General features: G+C 40.6%; 1 protein-coding gene across 2 annotated transcripts in view; it reads right to left on the bottom strand.

The window, feature by feature from the left end:
• STK32B (serine/threonine kinase 32B) overlaps positions 1-24,213 on the bottom strand; it is a 263,300-nt gene extending 239,087 nt beyond the window's left edge. Inside the window, exon 1 of one of the 2 annotated variants that reach the window (XM_074951701.1) lies at positions 23,523-24,213. In XM_074951701.1, the coding sequence (XP_074807802.1) occupies positions 23,523-23,598 (76 nt within the window). In that variant the 5' untranslated portion in view covers positions 23,599-24,213. The remainder of the gene's footprint in view (positions 1-23,522) is intronic. The other variant, XM_074951702.1, reaches the window with a different exon arrangement.
• Positions 24,214-25,115: the final 902 nt, after the last annotated feature.

Raw genomic sequence — 25,115 nt, 5'->3', positions numbered from 1 at the left:
GAATCTCGAAGGTGCACTTCATGGTAACCTTAGCAAAAGCTTCTTCAGAAAGCCCAGGCACTCAAACTAAAGGGTATTCCTAAAGTTGTCCTGAAGAAAAGACAGTGGACATTGTATCAGGTGAAGAAAAGACATTGTATCAGTGGAAGGTCATGGTGTTTAGCTTGTGCACTGCTCCATATGTATTTATAATGGTTATTAGATTAGTTATTTGTCCTCTTAGAGTAGAGACGTCCATTTACTTACATATCAGGATTGCATCAGTCAGAAGAGCCATATTTCTCTGCCACCGTCCTTAAGTTCACTAGGTTTACTAGTAAATAAACAAAACTTTCCAGGATCCATCAGCCTTGAAAACTAGTCAGTGGTTGGTCCAAAACAGAATTTGTAAAAATCTGAGTCTGGAAGTTATGGGTGCTTCTGTCGTATTTAGTAAGATTACTGTATTACAAGGCATACAGGAATATTCATTAGATGTCAGGAAAATAGTAAGTATTTGGAAAGCAAATCTTTAATTGTCATAGCCTGGTTGAGTACACATAAGTAGTAGGGTTGGCTAAGTTTATTCAGAAAAAAATTATTTGATGAAAAATTGCTTTTTGGAGGATATGAAAATTCTCAAAAAAATCTGATATTTTTATTAAATGGTTTGAAACAAAAATGTCATTTCAAATTGATTCTACTGAATTGAAATGAGAATTTTTCATTTTGAATCAAATAAAAAATTACTTGGGTTTTGGGATCCCTCTGGTCTCTCTCTTTTTCACCTTTCTCCTTTTCCAGTGGAAAAGAGGGAGAGAAGGGGGAGGAGAGGAAAAAGAAATAGACAAACAAACAAACACACACCACCACAGAAAGTTTTCATTATTATTTGTACTGAAATGAATTTATTGAATTTCAAATTTATTCTAAAATACATTTTGTTTCCAACCATTTAGTTTAAAAATCAGAAAATTTCAGGAAAAATGTTGAACAAAATGAACATTTGTCATTTGGTTTAAAATGTTTCATGGAAAAGAATCCCCAGTTTTCAGCTAGCCCTTACAATGAGCCAGAATCTCTATTGCCCAGCACCTGTGTTGTCATTTACACCAGCACAAAGTAGATGTAAAACACAACTAAATCAGAATGCAAGTAATTGGCATGGACTTTGTACTGGCATAAGTCACTACACAAGGTGCAAGCCATGAAGTCCCTGGTCCAGTGTGGTGGAGGGGCTACTTAGTAATCAAGTTTATTATGGTAGTACCTATGGACCAACCAAGAATGGGGCTCCATTGTGCTAAGCACTGTCTAAAACACAGTAGTAGACATTCCTGCCCTAAAGAGCTTATAATCCAAATAGACAAAGACAGACACAGGATGGGTGAAGGGGTGGAACACACCAGAAAAGCAAACAATGTGATGGCAACAAACGTGTTACTTCCATGTTTTGTTTTGGTGGTTTGTTTGTTTGTTTTTGTGGGTTTAGTTAGGAGAGGATCAGCTAAATGGAAAGAAAAAGGGAAGGAAGAGAGGACATGAAGAGAAGGAGGTTGAGAGGAACAGCAGGAGAGGAGAGAAGAGAAGAGGGGCCAGTGTGTAATGAAGCTGAGGTGAAGAAACTGTGAGGGAGAGGGGGAGAGGGGTTTGGTGCAAACAAACAACCAGTATGGGGCAGAGAAAGTACAATCAAAACTGGAGAAAGTTTTCTGACTGTCTGAAGGTTCCTGCTTTGGCTGCTTCTGCTTGGGGAATAAGTTATTACTCAACCTAAAGGTGGCAGAATATCTAATCTGTTTTTAATCCTACATCAACTACCCCAATTTAATAAAAAGGACAAAAAAATTCTTGTTAAGAGGGAAAAAATGAAGAGGATAAAGTAGGGTGACCAAACAGCAAATGTGAAAAATTGGGACAGGGGGTGGAGGGTAACAGGAGCCTATATAAGAAAAAGACCCAAAAATTGGGCCTGTCCCTATAAAATTGGGACATCTGGTCACCCTAGGATGAAGTACTTAGATAATTCGTATAGATCTACATCTCTCAAATTTATAATGTTAATACTGAATAGAGTCCATAAAGCCCAGATTTTATCCCTTTTCATTGATGTAGAATCAAACTCTTCACCATACCACTAAAGTACACTGACTCTGATCCTTCAAATTTCTCATAATATGTGCCAGAAATAAACTTTGCTTTTAAATGACCTGCTAACCGGCCTTTTGACTTAGATGGAAATCTAAGAAGGGCTACACTCCAACCTTCCTGAATGTTACTTGGAATGTTACATGTGTCAGTGCGATTTAAATTAATGTAGTCTAAGACAGGACTGCCGTTATTCAAAAGCAAAGTTGTGGGAAATATAAAGTCCTAATAAAACCTATCAACTCATTTATGAGTCTCATCTTAATGGGTTTTAAATCCTTCAACATTAACAAAAAAGGAAACTTCAAATATAGCTGAAAAAGTTGAACAGAAAATACAAGGAATGCACAGTCTGTCCCAGCTGCAGTAAGCTAGCTGGTCAATAAAATAGGGGTCTACCCCTTTAGTGTACAGTATGTGCTAAAAGGGACAGAAATATGGAGACTAGAAAGTGTTCACCTAAGACAAGAATGGCTCTGTAATGTAACTGCTGTGATCTGAGCTGCTGGAACATACATGGTGGATAACATGTTCTACCTGTTATCGCTTTGGCCAATTCTAAATACCAATCAATGGTGTGTGCACAAGTAAGGTAAAATTTCCTTGACAAAAACTTTGGATTAAAAGCAGCAGTTGTTGAGACAACCCAACAGGAATCCAAAATAACTGCTAATAGTGAATACTATTACAGAGGGGAAATACAGGTTGGTGTAATTTCCAAATGACAATATAACATAAGCCAAAAAGGGACCAGTGGGTTCAAAAAGGTACAGGTGTATAAGTGAGTTAATGGATGCTGTTCATAACTATGAGTCCTCAGATTCTAGAGCAAAATTGTACCTAGCTGACTGAAGATACAAATGAGAGTCTGGTTTCTAAGCCACAGCTCTGAGAACGTGGCTGTGCAGAGTTGCACCATCCCAGAAGGTACGCAAGAAAGATCATTCTCTGCTGCTGCTCCTCATGCATGATGGAGTGCAATCTGACCCAGCCAGAGGTACTAGGGTGAGGAAGGCACCAGGGTCCCCGAGCATGAGCACAAGTCCTTTACATGGATTGCTGTGGCCTCCTATGCATCATGTGGACAAGAACTGCACTTATTTTACATAACCCTCTTTTCATTCAGCCTCCCTCCAAGTCAACTGTTCTGGAGCAATATCTGAGGAGTACCCTAAGGAGATTTCTTCCCTTTTAGCCTCCAATGGGTTTTCCTGCAGGAAAACTGATCAAGTGTGCACTGCAGTTAGTTAGAAAGGGGATGATGCTTGATGTACGGGTTCTTGCTAATTTATAACACTTAATATTCAAGGGGAAAACATTTGTTTGGACTTCTTATACAGTCATTGTCTACATGCCACCAACAATCATGGAATTATTGAAAAACCACTATAATTACTGACTGGTTTCAGAGTAGCAGCCGTGTCAGTCTGTATCCGCAAAAAGAACAGGAGTACTTGTGGCACCTTAGAGACTAACAAATTTATTTGAGCATAAGCTTTCATGGGCTACAGCCCACTTCATACCATGTGATCAGCAGGTAAGTATCTGGTCATTTCTGCTGCCAAAAAACCCCACAGAAATGTAGCAGCATGATTCATGGGTTCTAGAGATTAAAAGTTACATCCCATAAATCTAGTCACCTGTCACAGGCCACCAGTGTAGACAGACCCACAATCTACTATATCAAAATTCAGTAGGCTAGTAGTATTTATGCAATGTCAAAATATTCAGGATAACTCCAGTTTAGTTTACCATGTTTAGGAGTTGTTGCTACTGATCTCATGGGTGTGTTTACATGCAAAAGAATATAACATTTAGGTAATCCATTTTACACAGTAAAAAGGCTATTTGTATATGGATAACTTGTTTGAGTGGAAAGTAATTGGAATGTAAGTTACAATCTGAATGACTCTGGCACACAGCCTTTCATAAAGTAGTAATTTATAAAAATCCATTATTGAAAACTCATAAGTGAGTGAATTTCAATTTTTTTAATATCAATAAAAGTTTAATTAAAGATTCTTTTTTGCTGCAACTGAGAACTGTTCTGTTTTGATACAGTTTTAGTTCAAAAAAGCTATTAACCTAGTAGCAACATTGGAAACATCAGAAGTCACTGGAGAACAATGGAACCAATGTACAAGACCTTATCACAGACACAGAATAGCAGGCAAGCCTTTGTGAGTCTATGTGCTGTTCGGAACCCTTCTGAAGGGTAAATGTGCCATTGAAACCAAGTAGAAAAGTTTCAGACTCTCTGTCTAAAATTTAAAATATCCTAAAGACCTTTCATAACCGAATACAGCTCCATTAGTTGAGTCAAAGGGGCTTCCAATGGATAAGGGTTAGAACTGGGTGGGAAACATCTTTTCCATCTGCAAAAGTTTGAGATTTCAAAAAGTGTTCCCATTCTGCTTTGGATGAAACCCAGACCTTATTAACTTCTTGTGAAAAAAAACACAAAACAAGAGAGAGACCCTATTCCAGAGTAGCCCAGTGGTTAGAATATTAGCCTAGCAAGTGGAAGACCCAGGTTCATGTCCCTATCTGCTTTTCAGCAGGACTTGAGCCTGGGTTCCCTACATCCTAGGGGAGTGCTCTAACTAACAGGCTATTTGTGGGGTCAACAACCTCAATCTCTTCTGCTGGAGCTGTTACATTCTGTATAAATAAATAAATATTCATCGGGTCTGTAGCAGGCCGGTTTGTTCAGTCAGCAAGCCTAGCGGTCTGGGTCTCTGACTGTAGTCTGTCAGTTTGTCCCAGCATGGTTTAGTTGGCTGGCAGGCATAGTTGTCTGGGCTGCTGAGTCCAGTCCTTCTATCAGTCTGTAGAGGGGTGGTTTGGGTGGTCAGCTGGCCAGTTGGTCTGGCCCTCCAATTCTAGCCTTTCTGCTAGCTCAAGGTGTCCCCGCCCTCTGGATGAGGTTTTAGAAGCACTGGCCTCTTTGATGGTGGTAACCCCTAGCTCTGCCCTACTTGGGTAGCTCTAGGGTGGGTAGGGGAACCCAGGCCCTCCTTCTGCACCCGATCCTGGGCCAGGGACCTGAAAATGAGGTGGTGTGCACTGGCCTAAGGTCAGCCAACCCACCTGCTCACCTTCCCCTGAGCCACTTCCTACCACCATTGCATCTCTGACTGGAGCATGGTCACTTAGTGTCTTTACTTCCAAACCCCCAAAGTTTAGGGCCAGTGCCTGCAGCCTTCTTGAATCCTTGCTCACAGTTCCCCCTCCCCCTTGGGCATCTAGGAATGCGGGTGGGGGAGACTCAGAGTTAGTTCCCCTCAATAGAAGCTGCCTCTCCTGTTGCTGCTGACTGGTGTTCCTCCAGAAAATGGTCTCTTTCTGCCCTCCTCCTTCCCCAAATGGGGCTGCTGGTTTTCTCCCAGGAATATGCTTGGCAGTGCCTGAGGGATGGGGCCTCCCTGGCCTAGTACTGCTCCAGCCCTTCCTCTGTCCCTGCTTTAGTGAGGGGTTTGTAAATGCCACAACAGGGTCAAAAAGAAAGAGAGAGTGATTCTAGAGCTTGGTGGTTAGGGCACTCACCTGGGAAGTGGAAGATGCAGGGACTTGCAGCTAGGTTTCCCACTTCCCAGGTGAGTGCCCTAACCAACTGGCTATTCTGAACTGATGCCTTTGTTTCCTCTACCCCTATTCTGGATCTGAGAAACCTCTTTCAATGCAAATTTTGTGAAAACAGATACATTGCCACAAAACGTTTCAGTTCATATCCAAAGCCAAAGAGTTGTTATTTTCTGGTTCCAGTTAGGCTACCTCCCATTCCACTGTGGGATCAATTGATTTCATGATTTCCACCATTCAGTCTGCCATTTGGGATCAAAATCTTTTGAGAGCAAGGTTTCATTACCATCAAATCCAAACCCAAAAACTTGAACCATGAGCCCAATTTTAGTTGGGATCCCCAAACCACCACCTTGTCCCATCTTCTTTTGATAAGATATTTGGCGATTACAGCCATAATTCCCTTATCAGAAACTTGGAGACCTATTTTAAAATATGATTTTGAGATCTGATGAAAATTCTGTATCCTGTTTACATCCATCTCACACAATACAGTTGTGTAGTTATCTATTTAAGGATAACATTGGTACTTTTGGTCCTGATGAAGCAGGTAAATATCTAGATCACTGCAGAAAGTACATACAGTGACTACCCTTAAAATGCACCGGTTTTGACTTTGATCAAGTTACCTCACTTTTTCTAAGCTTCCCTGTACTTTCCTCTAGGGAATACAAATGCTGATATAAAACTTTTTTCAGATGGCTAGCAATATTCTTAATCACATCAAATAGCACTGAAGTGGAAGAGACCAGTCATGAAGTAAGGAGTTAGTAAATATGAGTAAGGACATAGGAATCTGGTCCATATATCTATAGTTATGGCACTAGTAAGTCAGGAAGTGAAATAAGCAAGTTTTAAAGCAAAGCTAATATGGCATGACACAGGAGAAGTGAGTCAAAAGAAGGAGCAACAAGAATATGCACAGCTGGTTAATGAAGAATATCTAGAACACATCTTCTTCTTTTAATGACAGAAGTTATTAGCTGCACAGCACAGAGAGCAGTTCACAGAAGATAAAACTGTTCATTGCAGCATCGGGGGGGTAGTCTAAAATTTGAAGCACACATACAGTAATAGTAAACCCACTCAATCCAGTTCCTTATAATCATGGTAATACAATTTCAGACACAAGATGTTTAATTATAAATATTCAATAAATATGGGGCTCAATCCTGCAGTCCTCTAACCTGCACACAAATATATGTTGAGATCAGTGGGAGTATTGAGCATGCAAGAGCTCATATGCATATGCCATATGTATATGGTTTATATTTATGGGACCTGGGGTAAAATCTTGACCCCATTTGAAATCAATGTCATTAACTTCAATGGGGACAGAATTTCACCCTGGATCATAGCCATGTTGAGATTCCACACTTTGTCATAATAAGAATAAGAGTACAGTAAAACCTCATTATGATGGCCCTTGCTTATGGCACCCTCATGAAATAGTAGTAGGATTTCAACTATCCCCATATTTACTGGGTACACGTCACCTCATGACGGAATGCAGAGATAAAATTTCTAGACCTCATTAATGACTGCTTCTTGGAGCAGCTACTCCTGGAACCCACAAGGGAAGATGTAATTCTTGATTTAGTCCTAAGTGGAGCACAGAATCTGGTCCCAAAGGTGAATATAGCTGAACCGCTCAGTAGTAGCAGCCATAATGTAATTGAATTTTTATTTAACATCTTTGTAGGGGAGAAAATATCAAAGAAACCCACCACAGTAGCATATAACTTCAAAAAGGGGAACAAAAAAAATGAGGAAGCTAGTTAAATGGAAATTAAAAGGAATAGTCACAAGGGTGAAATGCCTACAAGCTGCATAGAAACTGTTTAAAAAAATCCATAATAGAGGCTCAAACTAAATTTATATCCCCAAACAATAAAAAAAAAACAGTAAGAGGAACAAAAAATGCAACAATGGCTAAACAGAGTAAAAAGAGGTGGCTAGAGGCAAAAAGACATCCTTTTAAAACTGGAAGTCAAATCCTATGGAGGAAAATAGAAAGGAGCATAAATTCTGGCAAGTCAAGTGTAAAAAAAAGAAGGCCAAAAAATAATTTGAAGAGTAACAAGCAAAGCAGCAAAAATATTTAAGTACATCAGAAGCAGGAAGCCTGCCAAACAATCAGTAGAGTCATTGGATGATCAAGGTACTAAAGGAGCATCTAAGGAATATAAGGCTGTTATGAAAAAGCTAAATGAATTATTTGCATCAGTCTTCGCTAAAGCAGATGTGAGGGCCAAAATCATGACACTGTTACTTGATTTTGGTTTCAGTCCTTCAGGCAAAACTATTCTTAAAATCAATGGAAGTTTTGGATGAGAGTGAATAATCAATCGTCTTCAGTGTTTTGCCCTAATTTTGAAGAACTAGAATAAGAACAGTGAGAAAGTAGAAATAAATAAAAGCAACTGAAAATATTAATATATCCGACAAAAGAAAAGAGCTACAAGGTGTGGATTTGAGTCAGATAACCAAAGTACTGTGCAGATTTGATAGGAAGTAATAAGAAAAAGCATATTAATAGAGAGATAACAGGGAAAGTATCACAAATATATAAAGGTGCAGTATATTTTAAGAATATGGGTTTCATAAAAGAAAATACTTCAGAGGCTTATTACATCTGATAGAACAAATAAAGCTCAAACATTAGTACTGGTGGGCTGCCACTGTCTCCAGTAAATGTTTTATAATTATACTGTGGAGGGCAAGAAGAAAATGCCTGGGTATTAATTAGGAATAAATGAAAGCAAATTCTTCATATTCTGCTGAATAAGTATATAAAAATAGGGTATGATATTCATAAAAGCAGTATGAGATTTTTGTGTTTAGAATAAAGCAGTGTGAGAGAGCGAATAGAAAATGTAGACAGAGTGGAACAGATTTTGATTGTAGAGAGAATGGATCTTCCCTTATAGTTACAGAAGAAACTGAGCATCTGTGAGAAAATGATAAAAACTGATATATAAAATAAAGAGTGAAATAAAATTGGACTGCCCAGGACTATTTCTTTGGAATACACTGAAAATAAAGGTGCTAGAAAGAGTTTCTGAAAGATCAAAGAATTCCAGACTGGGAAGAGCAGCAAATACAAATTTCTGCATAACTGAACTAGTGGTATAAAAAAACAGGGGCATTGAATTGTTTATCAATATCTCCTACAGATCTGAAAGCAGTTGCATTGGCAAAAAACAAGATTGTCCAAGTTTCTTACAGATTCTAGGCTACTCATTTGTATTGGTTGATTTATTTATGGAGATATTTATATTGGTGCCTTTTGCCAATACCCCTGGTACCTTACATCATTAAAATCCAATTACTAACCAGACTACAGCAAACTGCCTGTTAGTTACAAGGCCTTCTCCCTAACATTCCCTAATACCAAAATCAAGCCATAGATGAGCCAGACAAGTCTTATACCATCCATTAAAGGCTTCAAACATAGCCTCTGATGAATTAAGCAGATTCAAGATATATGGTCCTACCATTGAGAACACTATGGCCAGCAGTGAAAAGTCTGAGCTGCAGAATCAACAGGGAAGGCAACTCAGCCAGTTTTACAGATCAAACCCAACACTGTGAATTGCACTTGGAAATAAATTGGAAGCCAGTGCAATCTCTGGAACACAAACATAATGATAGAATTGTAGGACTGGAAGGGAACTTGAGAGGTCGCCTACTTTAGTCTCGCACTCAAAGCATCATTAAGTATTAACTAGACCATCCCTGACAGCTGTTTGTCTAACCTGCTCTTAAAAATCTCCCATGATGGAGATTCCAAAACCTCCCTAGGCAATATATTCCAGTGCTTCACTACCCTGAGAGTTAGGAAGTTTTTCCTAATGTCCAGCCTAAACCACCCTTGCTGCAGTTTAAGCCCACTGCTTCTTGACCTATCCTCAGAGGTTAAAGAGAACAATTTTTCTCCCTCTTCTTTGTAACAGTTTTCAAGTACATAAAAAGTTACCATGTCCTCTCTCAGTCTTCTTTTCTCCACACTAAACAAACCCATTTTTTTCAATCTTCCCTCATAGGTCACATTTTCTAGACCTTTAAGCATTTTTGTTGCTCTTCTCTGGACTTTTTCCAATTTGTCCACGTTTCCTGAAATGTGACACCCAGAACTGGAAACAATACTCCAGCTGAGGACTAATCAGGATGGAGCAGAGCGGAAGAATTACTTCTTGTGTATTTCAGAGTAACAGCCGTGTTAGTTTGTATTCGCAAAAAGAAAAGGAGTACTTGTGGCACCTTAGAGACTAACCAATTTATTTGAGCATAAGCTTTTGTGAGCTACAGCTCACTTCATCGGATGCATACTGTGGAAAGTGTAGAAGATCTTATTATATACACACAAAGCATGAAAAAATACCTCCTCCCACCCCACTCTCCTGCTGGTAATAGCTTATCTAAAGTGATCACTCTCCTTACAATGTGTATGATAATCAAGTTGGGCCATTTCCAGCACAAATCCAGGAAATTGTTGAAATCATGGTGGAATTCCTCAAGGGCTTCTTTTCCATGGGTCCAGATGATGAAGATGTCATCAATATACCGCAAGTAGAGTGGAGGCATTAGGGGATGAGAGCTGAGGAAGCGTTGTTCTAAATCAGCCATAAAAACGTTGGCATACTGTGGGGCCATGCGGGTACCCATAGCAGTGCCGCTGATCTGAAGGTATACATTGTCCCCAAATGTAAAATAGTTATGGGTAAGGACAAAGTCACAAAGTTCAGCCACCAGGTTAGCCGTGACATTATCGGGGATAGTGTTCTTGACGGCTTGTAGTCCATCTTTGTGTGGAATGTTGGTGTAGAGGGCTTCTACATCCATAGTGGCCAGGATGGTGTTATCAGGAAGATCACCGGTGGATTGTAGTTTCCTCAGGAAGTCAGTGGTGTCTCGAAGGTAGCTGGGAGTGCTGGTAGTGTAGGGCCTGAGGAGGGAGTTCTACATAGCCAGACAATCCTGCTGTCAGGGTGCCAACGCCTGAGATGATGGGGCGCCCAGGATGTCCAGGTTTATGGATCTTGGGTAGTAGATAGAATATCCCAGGTCGGGGTTCCAGGGGTGTGTCTGTGCGGATTTGATCTTGTGCTTTTTCAGGGAGTTTCTTGAGCAAATGCTGTAGTTGCTTTTGGTAACTCTCAGTGGGATCATAGGGTAATGGCTTGTAGAAAGTGGTGTTGGAGAGTTGCCAGGCAGCCTCTTGTTCATATTCAGACCTATTCATGATGACAACAGCACCTCTTTTGTCAGCCTTTTTGATTATGATGTCAGAGTTGTTTCTGAGGCTGTGGATGGCATTGTGTTCCGCATGGCTGAGGTTATGGGGCAAGTGATGCTGCTTTTCCACAATTTCAGCCCGTGCACGTCGGCGGAAGCACTCTATGTAGAAGTCCAGTCTGCTGTTTCGACCTTCAGGAGGAGTCCACCTAGAATCCTTCTTTTTGTAGTGGTGGTAGGGAGGTCTCTGTGGATTAGTATGTTGTTCAGAGGTATGTTGGAAATATTCCTTGAGTCGGAGACGTCGAAAATAGGATTCCAGGTCACCACAGAACTGTATCATGTTCGTGGGGGTGGAGGGGCAGAAGGAGAGGCCCCGATATTGATGACATCTTCATCATCTGGACCCATGGAAAAGAAGCCCTTGAGGAATTCCACCATGATTTCAACAATTTCCATCCCACCATCAACCTCAGCCTGGTCCAGTCCACACAAGAGATCCACTTCCTGGACACTACGATGGTCACATAAACACCACCCTAAACCGGAAACCTGCTGACTGCTATTCCTACCTACATGCCTCCAGCTTTCACCCTGACCACACCACACGATCCATCATCTACAGCCAAGCTCTGCGATACAACCGCATTTGCTCCAACCCCTCAGACAGAGACAGACACCTACAAGATCTCTATCAAGCATTCTTACAACTACAATACCCACCTGCGGAAGTGAAGAAACAGATTGATAGAGCCAGAAGAGTTCCCAGAAGTCAGCTACTACAGGACAGGCCTAACAAAGAAAATAACAGAACGCCACTAGCCGTCACCTTCAGCCCCCAACTAAAACCCCTCCAACGCATTATTAAGGATCTACAACCTATCCTGAAGGACGACCCAACACTCTCACAAATCTTGGGAGACAGGCCAGTCCTTGCCTACAGACAGCCCCCCAACCTGAAGCAAATACTCACCAGCAACCACATACCACACAACAGAACCACTAACTCAGGAACCTATCCTTGCAACAAAGCCCATTGCCAACTGTGTCCACATATCTATTCAGGGGACACCATCACAGGGCCTAATAACATCAGCCACACTATCAGAGGCTCGTTCGCCTGCACATCCACCAATGTGATATATGCCATCATGTGCCAGCAATGCCCCTCTGCCATGTACATTGGTCAAACTGGACAGTCTCTACGTAAAAGAATAAATGGACACAAATCAGATGTCAAGAATTATAACATTCATAAACCAGTCGGAGAACACTTCAATCTCTCTGGTCACGCGATTACAGACATGAAAGTCGCTATTTTACAACAAAAAAACTTCAAATCCAGACTCCAGCAAGAAACTGCTGAATTGGAATTCATTTGCAAATTGGATACAATTAACTTAGGCTTGAATAGAGACTGGGAGTGGCTTAGTCATTATGCAAGCCTATTTCCACTTGTTTTTTCCTACCCCCCCCCCACCCTCAGACGTTCTTGTTAAACCCTGGATTTGTGCTGGAAATGGCCCACCTTGATTATCATACACATTGTAAGGAGAGTGGTCACTTTAGATAAGCTATTACCAGCAGGAGAGTGAGTTTGTGGGGGGTGGGGGGAAACCTGGATTTGTGCTGGAAATGGCCCAACTTGATTATCATACACATTGTAAGGAGAGTGATCACTTTAGATAAGCTATTACTAGCAGGAGAGTGGGGTGGGAGGAGGTATTTTTTCATGCTTTGTGTGTATATAATAAGATCTTCTACACTTTCCACAGTATGCATCCGATGAAGTGAGCTGTAGCTCACGAAAGCTTATGCTCAAATAAATTGGTTAGTCTCTAAGGTGCCACAAGTATTCCTTTTCTTCTTGTGTCTTGTTTACAATACTCCTGCTCATACATCCTAGAAGGATATATGCTTTTTTGCAACAGTGTTACACTGCTGGCTCATATTTAGCTTGTAATCCACTATTACTCCCAGACTTCTTTCCGCAGTACTCCCTTCTAGGCAGTCATTTCCCATTTTGTATGTGTGCAACTGACTGTTCCTTCCTAAGTGGAGTACTTTGCACTTGTCCTTATTGAATTTCATCCTATTTACTTCAGACCATTTCTCCAGTTTGTCCAGATCATTTTGAATTTTAATCCTATCCTCCAACGGATTTGCAACCCCTCCCATCTTGGTATCATCCACAAACTTTACAAGTGTACTCTCTAAGCCATTATCTAAATCATTGATGAAGATTTTGAACAGAACCAGACCCAAAACTGATCCCTGCCGGACAGCACTTGATATGCCCTTCCAACTTGACTGTGAACCACTGATAATTACTCTCTGGGAACAGTTTTCCAACCAGTTATGCATCCACCTTATAGTAGCTCCATCTAGGTTGTATTTCCCTAGTTAGTTTATGAGAAGGTCTTGTGAGACAGTAACAAAAGCCTTTCTAAAGTCAAGGTATACCACATCTACCACTTCCCCCACCCCATACACAAGGCTTGCTAGCTTGTCAAAGAAAGCTATCAAGTTGGTTTGACATGATTTGTTCTTGACAAATCCATGCTGACTGTTACTTATCACCTTATCATCTTCTAGGTGTTTGCAAATTGATTGATATTTGCTCAATTATCTTTCCAGGTACTGAACTTAAACTGACTGGTCTGTAATTCCCCATGTTGTGGTGCCAATCTATAAAACGGGGAGGAAGTACATTTGCCCTTTTTTAGTCCTCTGGAATCTCTCCCATCTTCCATGACTTTTTCAAGATAATCACTAATGGCTCAGATATCTCTTCAGTCAGCTCCTTGAGTATTCTAGGATGTATTTCATCAGGGTCTGGTGACTTGAAGACATCTCACATGTCTAAGTAATTTTTAACCTGTTCTTTCCCTATTTTAGCCTCTGATCCTACCTCATTTTCACTGGCATTCATTAAGTTACATGTCCAATTGCGACTAAACTTTTTGGTGAAAATAAACAAAAAGTCATTTAGTACTTCTGCCATTTCTACATTTTCTGTTATTGTATTTACCCCCTCATTGAGTAATGGGCCTGCCCGGTCCTTGGTCTTCCTCTTGCTTCTAACGTATTTGTAGAATGTTTTCTTGTTAGCTTTTATGTCTCTTATGTCTCTAGCTAGTTTAATCTTATTTTGTGCCTTTCTAATTTTGTCCCTACATACTTGTGTTATTTGTTTATATTCATCCTTTGTGATTTGACCTAGTTTCCACTTTTTGCAGCACTCTTGAGTTTTAGATCATTGGAGATCTCCTGGCTAAGCCAGGGTGGTCTCTTGACATAATGCCTAGCTTTCCTGTGCAGTAGACAGTTTGCTCTTGTGCACTTAATAATGTCTCTGAAAAACTACCAACTCTCCTGAACTGTTTTTTCCCTTAGATTTGCTTCCCATGGAGTCTTACCTACCAACTTCCTGAGTTTGCTAAAGTCTGCCTTCTTGAAATCCACTGTCTTTATTGTGCTGTTTTTCCTCCTACCTACCATATGCCCGTGGGACACATGGCTAGAAAGGGTTAAACATCCTGCAAAATAAATAACCCTCAAAAGACATGTGGGGAGATAATGTTTGTGTTTTTGTGTATTTACTAATGTATGAGTAGGGTCCACAATATAATCAACAGTCACTGTCTATTCTGTATTCTGATAGTTCAGAGATCAAAAGAACATCCTCGCAGGTAAATGAATTGTAAACATGGGATAGCTCGGTATCTCTCTCTCTTTGAAATGTACTGTGAATGGTGGAGGAATAAGCAAATTGCCTTATGTTAATTCTATAGCTAAGTACTGGTGATGGACCTCCTTCAAAGTCATGCTAATTACCTTTTGTTCCCAGAGGAACTCCCAACTTTTCAAAGAGGACATGAAATTGTATAAAAGATCCTTGGATCCTGATTCTGTCATCACAGATCTGCTTAGGCTTCATCCGGGGAAGTTTGAGTCACAAGACTGAGGTCCCAGTTATGCTGGTACGCCCTGAATATGAGATTTGGACATTGGATTATAACCTCTGAATTATTTCTGAAAGAACTCTTTAAAACTACAAAGCTCACCATCTCTGCTATGAATCTGAACCTCAATGAACTGAACTCAGGTCTGTATATATATTGATCTTTTAGCCATACTCTCTCTCTCTCTTTTGCTTTTTAAATACATTTTAGTTTAGTTAATAAGAATTGGCTGTAGCGTGTATTTGAGTAAGACCTGGAATATTCAATAACCTGGGAGGTAATGTGTCCGATCCTTTGGGATTGGTAGAACCTTTTCTTTTATATGATGAAATAAGATTTTCAGAAATCATCATCATTCTTGACTTAGGTACCTGGATGGAGGCCTGAAGCTGGATCACTTTAAGGGAACTGTGTTGTTTGGACTTCTGAGTAACCAGTAAAGTAACAAAGAAGCTGTTTTATGCTGGCTTGGTAAATCTAAGTATTGGAATATCCACCAGTTTTATGGTGATTGTCTGCCCCATTCTTTGCAGTTCACCCTAATTGAGTGACCATAGCTGACCCCCACTGGGACCTCAGTCACAGCCCGTAATCCATAATTGCCATTGTGCTACATGATTTGGTCCTGTTTTTGTTTAAGAACTGTTAGTATCTTCAGAAACACTGTGCAAAACACAGCCCTGTTTACAAACCGAGTGATTTACAGTTGGGACAAACCTGAAGAGACCTATAGAAAGGTGCTACTCTGCCCCACCAGCCTTATAAACTTTGTACACTATGTTGAGGTACAGAGGACAGTGCTGGGCTAGTGGCTGAGCTTCACAGAAGACACACTTCTTTCAGAGTGATGTGATTGAGGGTCAGTGTTCAGGATGGGAGAACTAGGATTGGGGGCAGTTTCAAGCATAGATAGCACAGAAAAAGGCATGGAGAGGACAGTGCTAGTGGGAAACACAGAGCTGCATGAGGATCATATCACTGATAGCGTGAGTGGACATGGTAGGAAACAATAAAATCATATCCAAGATATAGGCAAAGAAGTAGCCAAAAGATAAGGATGAGATGTTTGAGCTGGCTCCAGTGGGCAGGTATTCTGAGAAAGAGGGTTACAGGGCCTGACTGGATCAGGCAGATACATTTAGCAGCTGCTTTTTGGACAGACTGGCAAGGGTTCACAATGAGGGAATTAAAACCAGAGAAGGTTACCCTAGTCAGAGTGGGAGCTGACTAGAGTGCTGAACAAATCTTTTGGCAATTGAGAGAGAAAAGGATGGGTACATTTTGGACAAAACAAATGGAGGAAAGTTAACATTTGCTAACAGTTGCCACACTAGGTTATCTGAGAGATACCAGAATATATCTCTGTGCTGAGAACACTTCACCTTTGTGTGGAAGCTATTGGCAAGCGTTGACTGTCTAATGGTGCCCAATGTAGAACAGCAGGTTTTCCTGACTTGATGAAGTCCTGCAAACAGGCTATGGTCGACAACTTTTTGTTTTTGCCAGATATCTGCAAAGCAAGACTATGAAAGGAAAAGGTTGGCAGTACTAAAACAAAAAAACAACCCCCCACAACACCACCTCTTGCTTACTGCTGAAGGAACTAATGCCATGATTATTTTCCTGGCCAAAATTTCTGATTTCTGAAGGTAAAACTTTGGGAATTTTACCAGCTGACAACAATTTTCTTGACCAAGAGATTAAGCTGGACTAGAACCTTACCACTGCATGTGCTGACATGTCAGAGGGGAAAGAAAAGGAAACTATTGGACATGGGCAAACCCAAGTGCAGTGTTAGTTTTGCAATATCAAAACCTCACTTATAATTCATATAAATATAATCTTATCTGAACCAGTCCTAATTTGGTTCCAGCTTTGGCCAAACAACTGAAGAGCAACCTAAAACTCAACTTTATTCCATGACAGAAAATGCCAGGCTTCTCCTCTCACCTGCACCTACTGGCAGCAAACGTAAAGCATGCACAGAATTCTTGTGTGTGTGTGAAGTAGTTTCCTTGTGCTGAGTGGATACTTCGACACATATTGAAGTTGATATTGTCCTTGGAAATGGTTAGTGTACTGGAGACTAAATTCCACTGACAAAGACAGCTTTATCCTTCTTTACAGGAAGGGGAGGATGAAATCAGTACACATTACCCTATTCTGCTTACAAAGCAACTAATCTGCATTTATTATATGTGCAAAACTAATTGGAGTCAATGGGGTTTCAGCCTAAAAAAGCAGTGGCAGACTACAGCCCCAAGATTTACTTAAGGAAATATGTTCATTGCCCCGATAAGTGTCTTTCTGAGGGATAATAGTCTTTAAACTACTTTCTCCTGTTGGAAGGGAACGGATATATATCAGTTTTCCCTAGTGACTAGAGGACTGGACTGGGATTCAGGAGGCCTGCATTCTACCGTTGGCTCTACCATCAGCCTGCTGGATGACATTAGACAAGTCACTTCACCTCTGTGGCTCGGTTTCCCCATCCGTGAAGTGGGAATGATGCTTACCTCCTTTGAGATCTACTGACGAGAAGTCTATAGGAGAGCTGGGTATTATTATATGCACACAGTTTAGGGGGAAAAAAGGCCCCAGAACTGCAAAGACTTTTACCTGTGCCTAGCTGTGCACTGTGTGTGATCCAACTGAAGTCAGCGGGGCTGCTTACAGTGCACAAAAGTTAAGCCTGTGCGCAAGGCTTCTTGGGACTGGGACCTACCTTGGTATTGTCGGGTTAGGTTATAATATGTGCCAGTTTGCCACTTTCCCCCTTCCTATTAACATTACCTCAGTCTTCTTGTAGTTAAGCTTGAAGTCTTCCATTCAGGATCCAATTTCCACCTTTTGTCTCTTGTACTACACTTCAACTGTAAGCTTCTTAGGAAAGTGACCGTTTTTTAGTTCTGTTTTTGTCAGCCCCTACCATAACAGGATTCTGGTCCTCCACTGGGGCTGCTAAGCACTATAGTAACACAAATAATAAATAATAATGAAAGCGCTGCTAAGGGCTGATACATAAGTAGAAAAGATAATTATATAAATCAGCATAGCCAGAAGTGAAAAAATGTTAATAGCTTCTTACTTTTATATTTGATCTCTGCAGTAGCTGGATATTGAGCACAGGTGGTACAGCTTTAAAAAAAACCTATAATTTAATTTATTTTATTTTAAAAAATAAGACAAAGAAAAATGGATTTGGAGCAACTGTATAGGTTAAAATGGGGGAGGGGTTTATCCCTATCCAAAGACAAATGCTAGTGGGGAGTAAGAATACTCTTCTTCTAAAGAAGAAAATAAAGTGGATTGTAATCACCAAGGTTTGAATTACATAACAAAATATAAGTCATAGCTAAGGATGATCCCCATTCTGAATTCATTACTTTCATCTGGAGCTATTATAATTTATCTTGTCCATACTGTATGTATTAACACTCATAGTTCATTTTATTGACTCATTTTACTGTAACTGTTTTTTTAAAGTTATGGACTAACATGCAAGGTTGCTCTGAAACACAGATTTTTGGCCCTAAATTGGAACAGCTTCTTTGCAGTTGTTATGTGGATCTTTCAGACATTATCAATTATAGTCATGTGGCAACAGGCTGATAGCAGCTATCTGATCATTGGCAAGAAGTTAGACACTGCATATTCTGTTTTGCATCAGATTCATTCCGATCTTTACCCATTGCTCCAAATTGCAACCTCACATGTCAGTTTTGCCTATTCACTTTTAAATACCTCCAACTTCTGCCATACCTTAGCTGTTATTTACCATCCTGAACCCCCTCAAATCCATGCTAATCCAGACATTTTTATTCATTAGTATTTCTTCATATACTTTATGTATTCATCACAAGCTGTCAGTCTGGTGAGCTAGTCACTTAATTGTCAGTTTCTCTGCATTCTACTGGCAACTTCAAAATCTTCCTTTAAAATGAGGGTCTTCCATGAAGCTTTTCCAAGGATGACATACAAGTCAGAATACTTAAAAATAGCATTTAGAATTTGGATGAATAGATCATGCATTCCTTGCGCGTGCGCACGCGCACACGCACACACACACACCCCTCGTTTCAACTGCTTTGGTCCATTATGTGATTTCTACAGTAATAATGCAGGAAAGGCAGAGGTATTCAACAAATATTTCAGTTTTGTTTTGGGGAAAGAAAAAGATGATGTAGTTATATCATATGATAAACTCTTTCCATTTCACTAGTGTCACAAGAGGATGTTAAAGAGCAGCTACAGAAGTTAGATATTTTTAAATCAGCAGGGCTAGATAACTTACACCGAAGAGTTTTAAAAGAGCTGACTGATTTTCAATAAGTATTGGAACACTGAGGAAGTTCCAGAAGACTGGAAGAAAGCTAACATTGTGGCAATATTTCAAAATGGTAAATCAGATACCCAGCTAATTATAAGCCTGTCAGTCTGACACTGAATGTGGGAAAGATAAGGGAGTGGCTGATAAGGGACTTTGATTAATAAAAATTAAGGGAGGGTAAGGCAATTTATGCCAATCAGCATGGTTTTATGAAAAACAGATCCTGTCAAGCTAACTCGATAACCTTTCTTGATGAGATTGGAAGTTTGGTTGAGAAAAGTAATAATGCTGATGCATAATATACATAGATTTCTGTAAGGTGTTTGACTTGGTACCTCATGACATTTAAATTTAAAACTAGACTAAAATAAACATGGCACATATTACATAGTTTTAAAGCTGGATAATTGATAGGTCTCAAAATGTAACTGTAAACAGAGAATCATCAAAAGTGGGTGTGTTTCTAGTGGGGTCCTGCAAGGATTGGTTCTTGGTCCTACACTATTTAACATTATCATCAATGACTGGGAAGAAAACATAAAATCATCCTGTATAAAGTCTGGAGGTGACACAAAAATTGGAGATGTGGTAAATAATGAAGAGGACAGGTCAGTGATACAGAGCAATCTGGAATGCTTAGTATAGTGGGTACAAACAAACAATGTGTTTTAATATAGCTAAATGTAAATATATACATGTACACACAAAAATGTAGGCTATACTTACAAGATGAGAGACTCTACCCTCAGAAGCAGTAACTCTGAAAAAGATTTGGGGGTCAGGATTGATAATCATCTGAACATGAGCTCCCAGTGCAAAATAGCTAATATAATCCTTGGATGCACACCAGGGGAATCCCGAGTAAGAGTAGTGGGGTTATATTACCTCTGTATTTGGCACTGTTGTGACCACTGCTCGAATACTGTGTCCAGTTCTGGGTGTCCACAACTCAAAAAAGATGTTGATTAATAATTAGCTTAATAATTAGCTCTTTATTTAGCTTAAATAGCTTAAGGGATTAACTAGATCTCGGTCTACAAGTTCCTACATGGGGAACAAATATTTAATAATGGGCTCTTCAGTCTAGCCGAGAAAAGTGTAACACAATCCCTAATGGCTGGAAGTTGAAGCTAGACAAATTCAGAGTGCAAATAGGGTGCACATTTTTAACAGGGAGGATAATCAAAAACTGGAATAATTTATAAAGAGTTGGGGTGGATTCTCCCTCACTGGCAATTTGTAAATCAAGACTGGATGTTTTTTTAAAGATACTCTCTAAGAATTATTTTTGGGAGGTTCTATGGCCTGAGGTATAAATGGGTCAAACTAGAGGATTACAATGGTCCCTTCTGGTTTTGGAATTTATAAATGTATAAGATTATGATTGTGAAAGGAATGCAGCAGAAAGCCTATCGTCTTTGTTTTCAGCATAATTGGAGGCATTGCCACTGACTCAGGCCTTGATTTAGAAAAGTCAGTGGGACTTTAGCAGATGCTTAAGTGCTGTACTGAATTAAGAACTCACTGTATAGCCCTTAGCCAGGTCATTAATGTCACCATGCCCCATTTCTATTACACCAGATTACAATTATATTGTGCAATAATATACAGTAATATTGACCAGCCTTACAGGGATTTTGTGAATCTAAATGTTTTTAAAGAGCTTTGAACACCTCAAATTAAAGTTGCTATATAATGCAAGTTTACTATGGATGTACTGTCTCTTATTGTAAAAACATACATGTGGATTATTTGAACAATTTAGCAAAATTTCTTCTAAAACTCACAATCACACAATCAACACAATCAAACTCAATTCTCCTTTGAGGGAGAGGGGGATTGGTGACTATGACGACTGAATTGCCCAGGCTTTACCAGGCACTAGTGTGGTGCCTGTTGTCTCCATGCAGTTTCACAGTGACCCATCGAGAAGGCTTTAGGTGTAAGGGATCCATTAGGTTATATCTGTTTACATTAACAAAATGATGGTATAAGACAATTTAATGCCTAGGTTTTTATATCATATCCATCACTATGATGTGTGAGTGCCATCTGAGTGCCCACCACATGGAGAAACCAGCAACACCGTGTCCAATACATTGAATCATTTTGTTCCAGTTAGGCCCTCAAATATGCATATACAACTCCCATTCATTTTGATTATACCTGTACTGATCAGTATTGTTATTATCAGGCAAAATTAGCCCATCTCGAACAGTGAAGCTACCCTCGGTTGTTACTATATTTTTTCCTGTTCGTATTTCATTTTCAGCACTCTGCATAGCACAGACTCTGTTAGGTAAACAGTGACACACTTGGATCTGGTGACACTATGAAGTACAAAGGGTTTTGTGCTCCTAAATCACCTATCGGGGTAGCCATGTTAGTCTGTATTAACAAAAAACAACAAGGAGTCCGGTGGCACCTTAAAGTCTGTTGGTCTTTAAGGTGCCACCGGACTCCTCCTTGCTTTTTTCTAAATCACTTAGGCACTTTGGAAAATCCCACCTTAAATGCTTATTTATAACTCAGCAATGCCATTATATACTGCCATTATATAAATAACAGAAACACTGTTTCTAATAAAATAAGCTAGCATTTCAATATAAATGAACTCTTCTGAACTGGAAATCTGTTGTAAACATACTACTTTAAAAGCAAACATGAAGTTGATGTTAGAAGCTTCCAGAATTAATAAAAACAAAGAATAAATAATAATTTGATAGACATCTTAGTATATTATACGAAATATGATTTTAGCATAATTACTAATAACTGCACAATGGAAATGGTCTTCTGTAGGAAAAGGACAAAGTGGCATGAAGTTGTCTTCATACGAATTCACAGTTGAAATGTGTTTATTTGCACTGATGACTGAGGCTTCATTGCAAAAAGTGGTGTGTCACATTGAGACAAGCTAACTCGAGATAGCTCTCCTGATGTAAAATCCTAGTGAAGACAAAGCACAGGTAGTTTTTACTTTGTTGTAGCTACTTGAGGTCAACACTATGCCTTCCACCTGGAGTCTGTCTCATCTAGCTACATGGACTTAGACTACCTGTGCCTTGTCTCCAGTAGGATTTTACATCAAGAGAGCTATCTTGATGTACGCACACCATTGTTGCAATGAAGACATAGCCTGAGTGACCCTTGCTGAATTACTCAATTTTGCCCCGATGCTGAACAATCAACCATATCAATCCACAAAACAGAGTCATCTACTAAATAAGCTGTCATGTATTTTGCAAAAGTAATGAGGTCTTATTATTATGATCTCTCATCTCAGTACTCTGCTATTAAATCTTTGCTGAGAAGTAGGGAGCAACAACTGGGTTTTGTGTCTGAAATGAGAATTGATGAGGATCTGCTTTTTAAAATACTTTAAATTTTCCCCATTCCTCTATACTGGCACAGATATATATTCCATCAAAAGCATTACCAGTGATGACATACTTAAAAGTACAACATAATTCTCTCTACTTCAGAAAGCTAAGGTGGTTGAATTCAAGCAGTTGCAAAATTTTAATTAAACATTGTTTTTAAGAGAAATATACATAAATTTAATATATAAGTATTAAAGAACCATCATACTTAATAAAAGCTCTTCTACGAGTTCAAAGCACTTCTTTAAATATAGAATACAGAGTGTAGGATTATCTGTGAGAGAGTGACATCTCCAAGTAACATAGGAGACTCAAAGTTTCAAAAAGTAGGGGGGAAATGTATAATGTTGATGGGACCATGCATCACTATTTAAAATATGTAATAACAAGCTAATGCAAAGAATCAGTTGGACAGGAAAATAGAAAGAAACTCCCCCCCCCCCCCCAGTTCAAGTCAGAACTCCATTTACAAACATATGCAACTACATGTGGTGTGAATCCTGGTGGACAGTGTGAAATTGCGCAATTAGCTACATTAAGAGTGAACAATTAGTGCTACATAAAGATAGGATAGACACGATTTTTGTTTACTGAGTCCGTTTATTTATTGTAACCCAAGGACAATAAACCCCTAAGTGACCCAAACAAATCTTGGACTGGAGATTATTAAAAGGGAAGGGAGTGTTACCAAGCCCCTGAACCGCTAAGGATGATCATGTTGCTTTGAACCTAAGGATTTAATACAAATATTTGACAGGTGATATAGGGAGGAAAACACAACCTATGAGGCGAGATGGGAAGCAGCAACGAAAGGGCAGCTTGGTGAGAAGGGGGCGGGGTGGGGGCAAAATCTGAGGCCGGGGCAGCACAAGGGACAATGGACAGCTCCTTACTTACCATCTTCATTCTCATCAAACACGGGAGTTTTGTGGGAGTGATTGCCACCCATATTATTCCACAGCTTCTTCCACATCCCCAGCCACAATCTCCACAGGGGGAACGGCCAGCATCCCAAGGGGAGAAGGGGGCGAATTCCAGCCAAAGAAACCAGCCCAACTAGCGGTGGGGGGCGGGGGGGTGGATCGCACTTCCCAGCAGCGTCCCGGGCTCGGAGCCCTCCCTGACTCCCGCTGGCTCTGGAACTAGGAGGGAGTCTCCGTATCCCCTTCCATGCTCTCACGGCTTCAACCTCCCCTCCACGCCCAGGACGCTCTTCCGATCGCCGCTCCGAGGCGGGCTGCGGCTGCTCGGGGAATCCTCGGCGGGGTTAGAAATCATCCTGCGAAATGAAAGTGATCCATCTGCCTCTGACAGGAATTGCTGCTGCTACTTACTAACTTGATCCATATTTCATAGCAGACAGTCAGGGGAGGGGGGAGAGCTGAAGGGAGGGAAGAAGGGAGGGGGCGCAGGTCCTGCTGATGGTTGCCTTTGGTAAAAGGTAAAAGCTGGATCTACCTGGATCCTGCTGAGTTTGGTACCCAAGATCCCAAATTCCGCTGCCTAAAGTGAGGACATTATAGCCACTCCTATTGTTCCCGGAGCCCCGTGCAGCCCAGCGCGTCAGAGCTACAAACCCCAGGCTCCAGCACCCAGATCCTGCTAGCTCCAGCCAACTTTTGGCCCCACTCCCCCCAGTTCCCCTGGCCAAACAGAGAAAAGTAGACACCACCCCTCCCCCCGCGCTATGGTATCGAAACCAGGACTCTGACGCAACGCGGTGCAACCTCGCTGCAAAAACTTGCCAAATACTGCCTCTAAACACAGAAATCCGATCATCCAAAGAGACAAGCGTTTTCCCTTTTCCACAAAAACAGCTCCTGGTTGTAAGAAAGCTGGACCCCAAATCTGAACTCCAACGTCTGCTGTAAGAAAGCTGCAGAAACTCCGGTTCAGCATCTGTATCCCCCTGGGTGGGGCTAATATTAGGTGGCAGCCCCCTTCCCCCACATACTTTTGTTGTCTACAATTTAGCATCTAGGCACTTCTTCTAGTCCACCAGAATACTCTGGATCCCAAGACACTATGCTGCAAAAACTTGCAGCCAGGCCCGGAGCTGAGTTTTTGAGGTGCTGTGCTGTATGAGGGTCTAGATTTGAAAGGAGAAGTAGGAGCAACTAAATAAGATCTCCATTTAAGTGGTAGAATTTCGCGACTGAGACCAAAAATTGTCTGGATCCAGGTGGCGGATCCACGTTTTTTTGTGGCACTGTTGTGCTGGCGGCTGGAAGGTTTTTTGGCTCACTAGGAGCGGCTGGACTTGTTCGCCATTTGGGTAATGGAATTTGGGGATCTGGGGTTAAAATCTGGGAGGATCCAACTTTCCCCAGACACCGTATCTTCCTCAGACACGGCCTGGTGGCAGTGAAGGGTGTGGTTTGTGCATGAGGGCGATCTCTATTGACTTATTCCTGCTCATCCTTAATAAGCGAGGCTGCAAACGAATGGTCCATCACTCAGGGAATCGCACAGTAATGTTCTGGGAATGGC

Source organism: Natator depressus, chromosome 4, assembly GCF_965152275.1.
Source record: "Natator depressus isolate rNatDep1 chromosome 4, rNatDep2.hap1, whole genome shotgun sequence".
Classification (NCBI taxonomy): Eukaryota; Metazoa; Chordata; order Testudines; family Cheloniidae; genus Natator; species Natator depressus.
The sequence above is the reverse complement of the archived record's forward strand: the minus strand, read 5'-3'. Positions and strand labels throughout refer to the sequence as shown.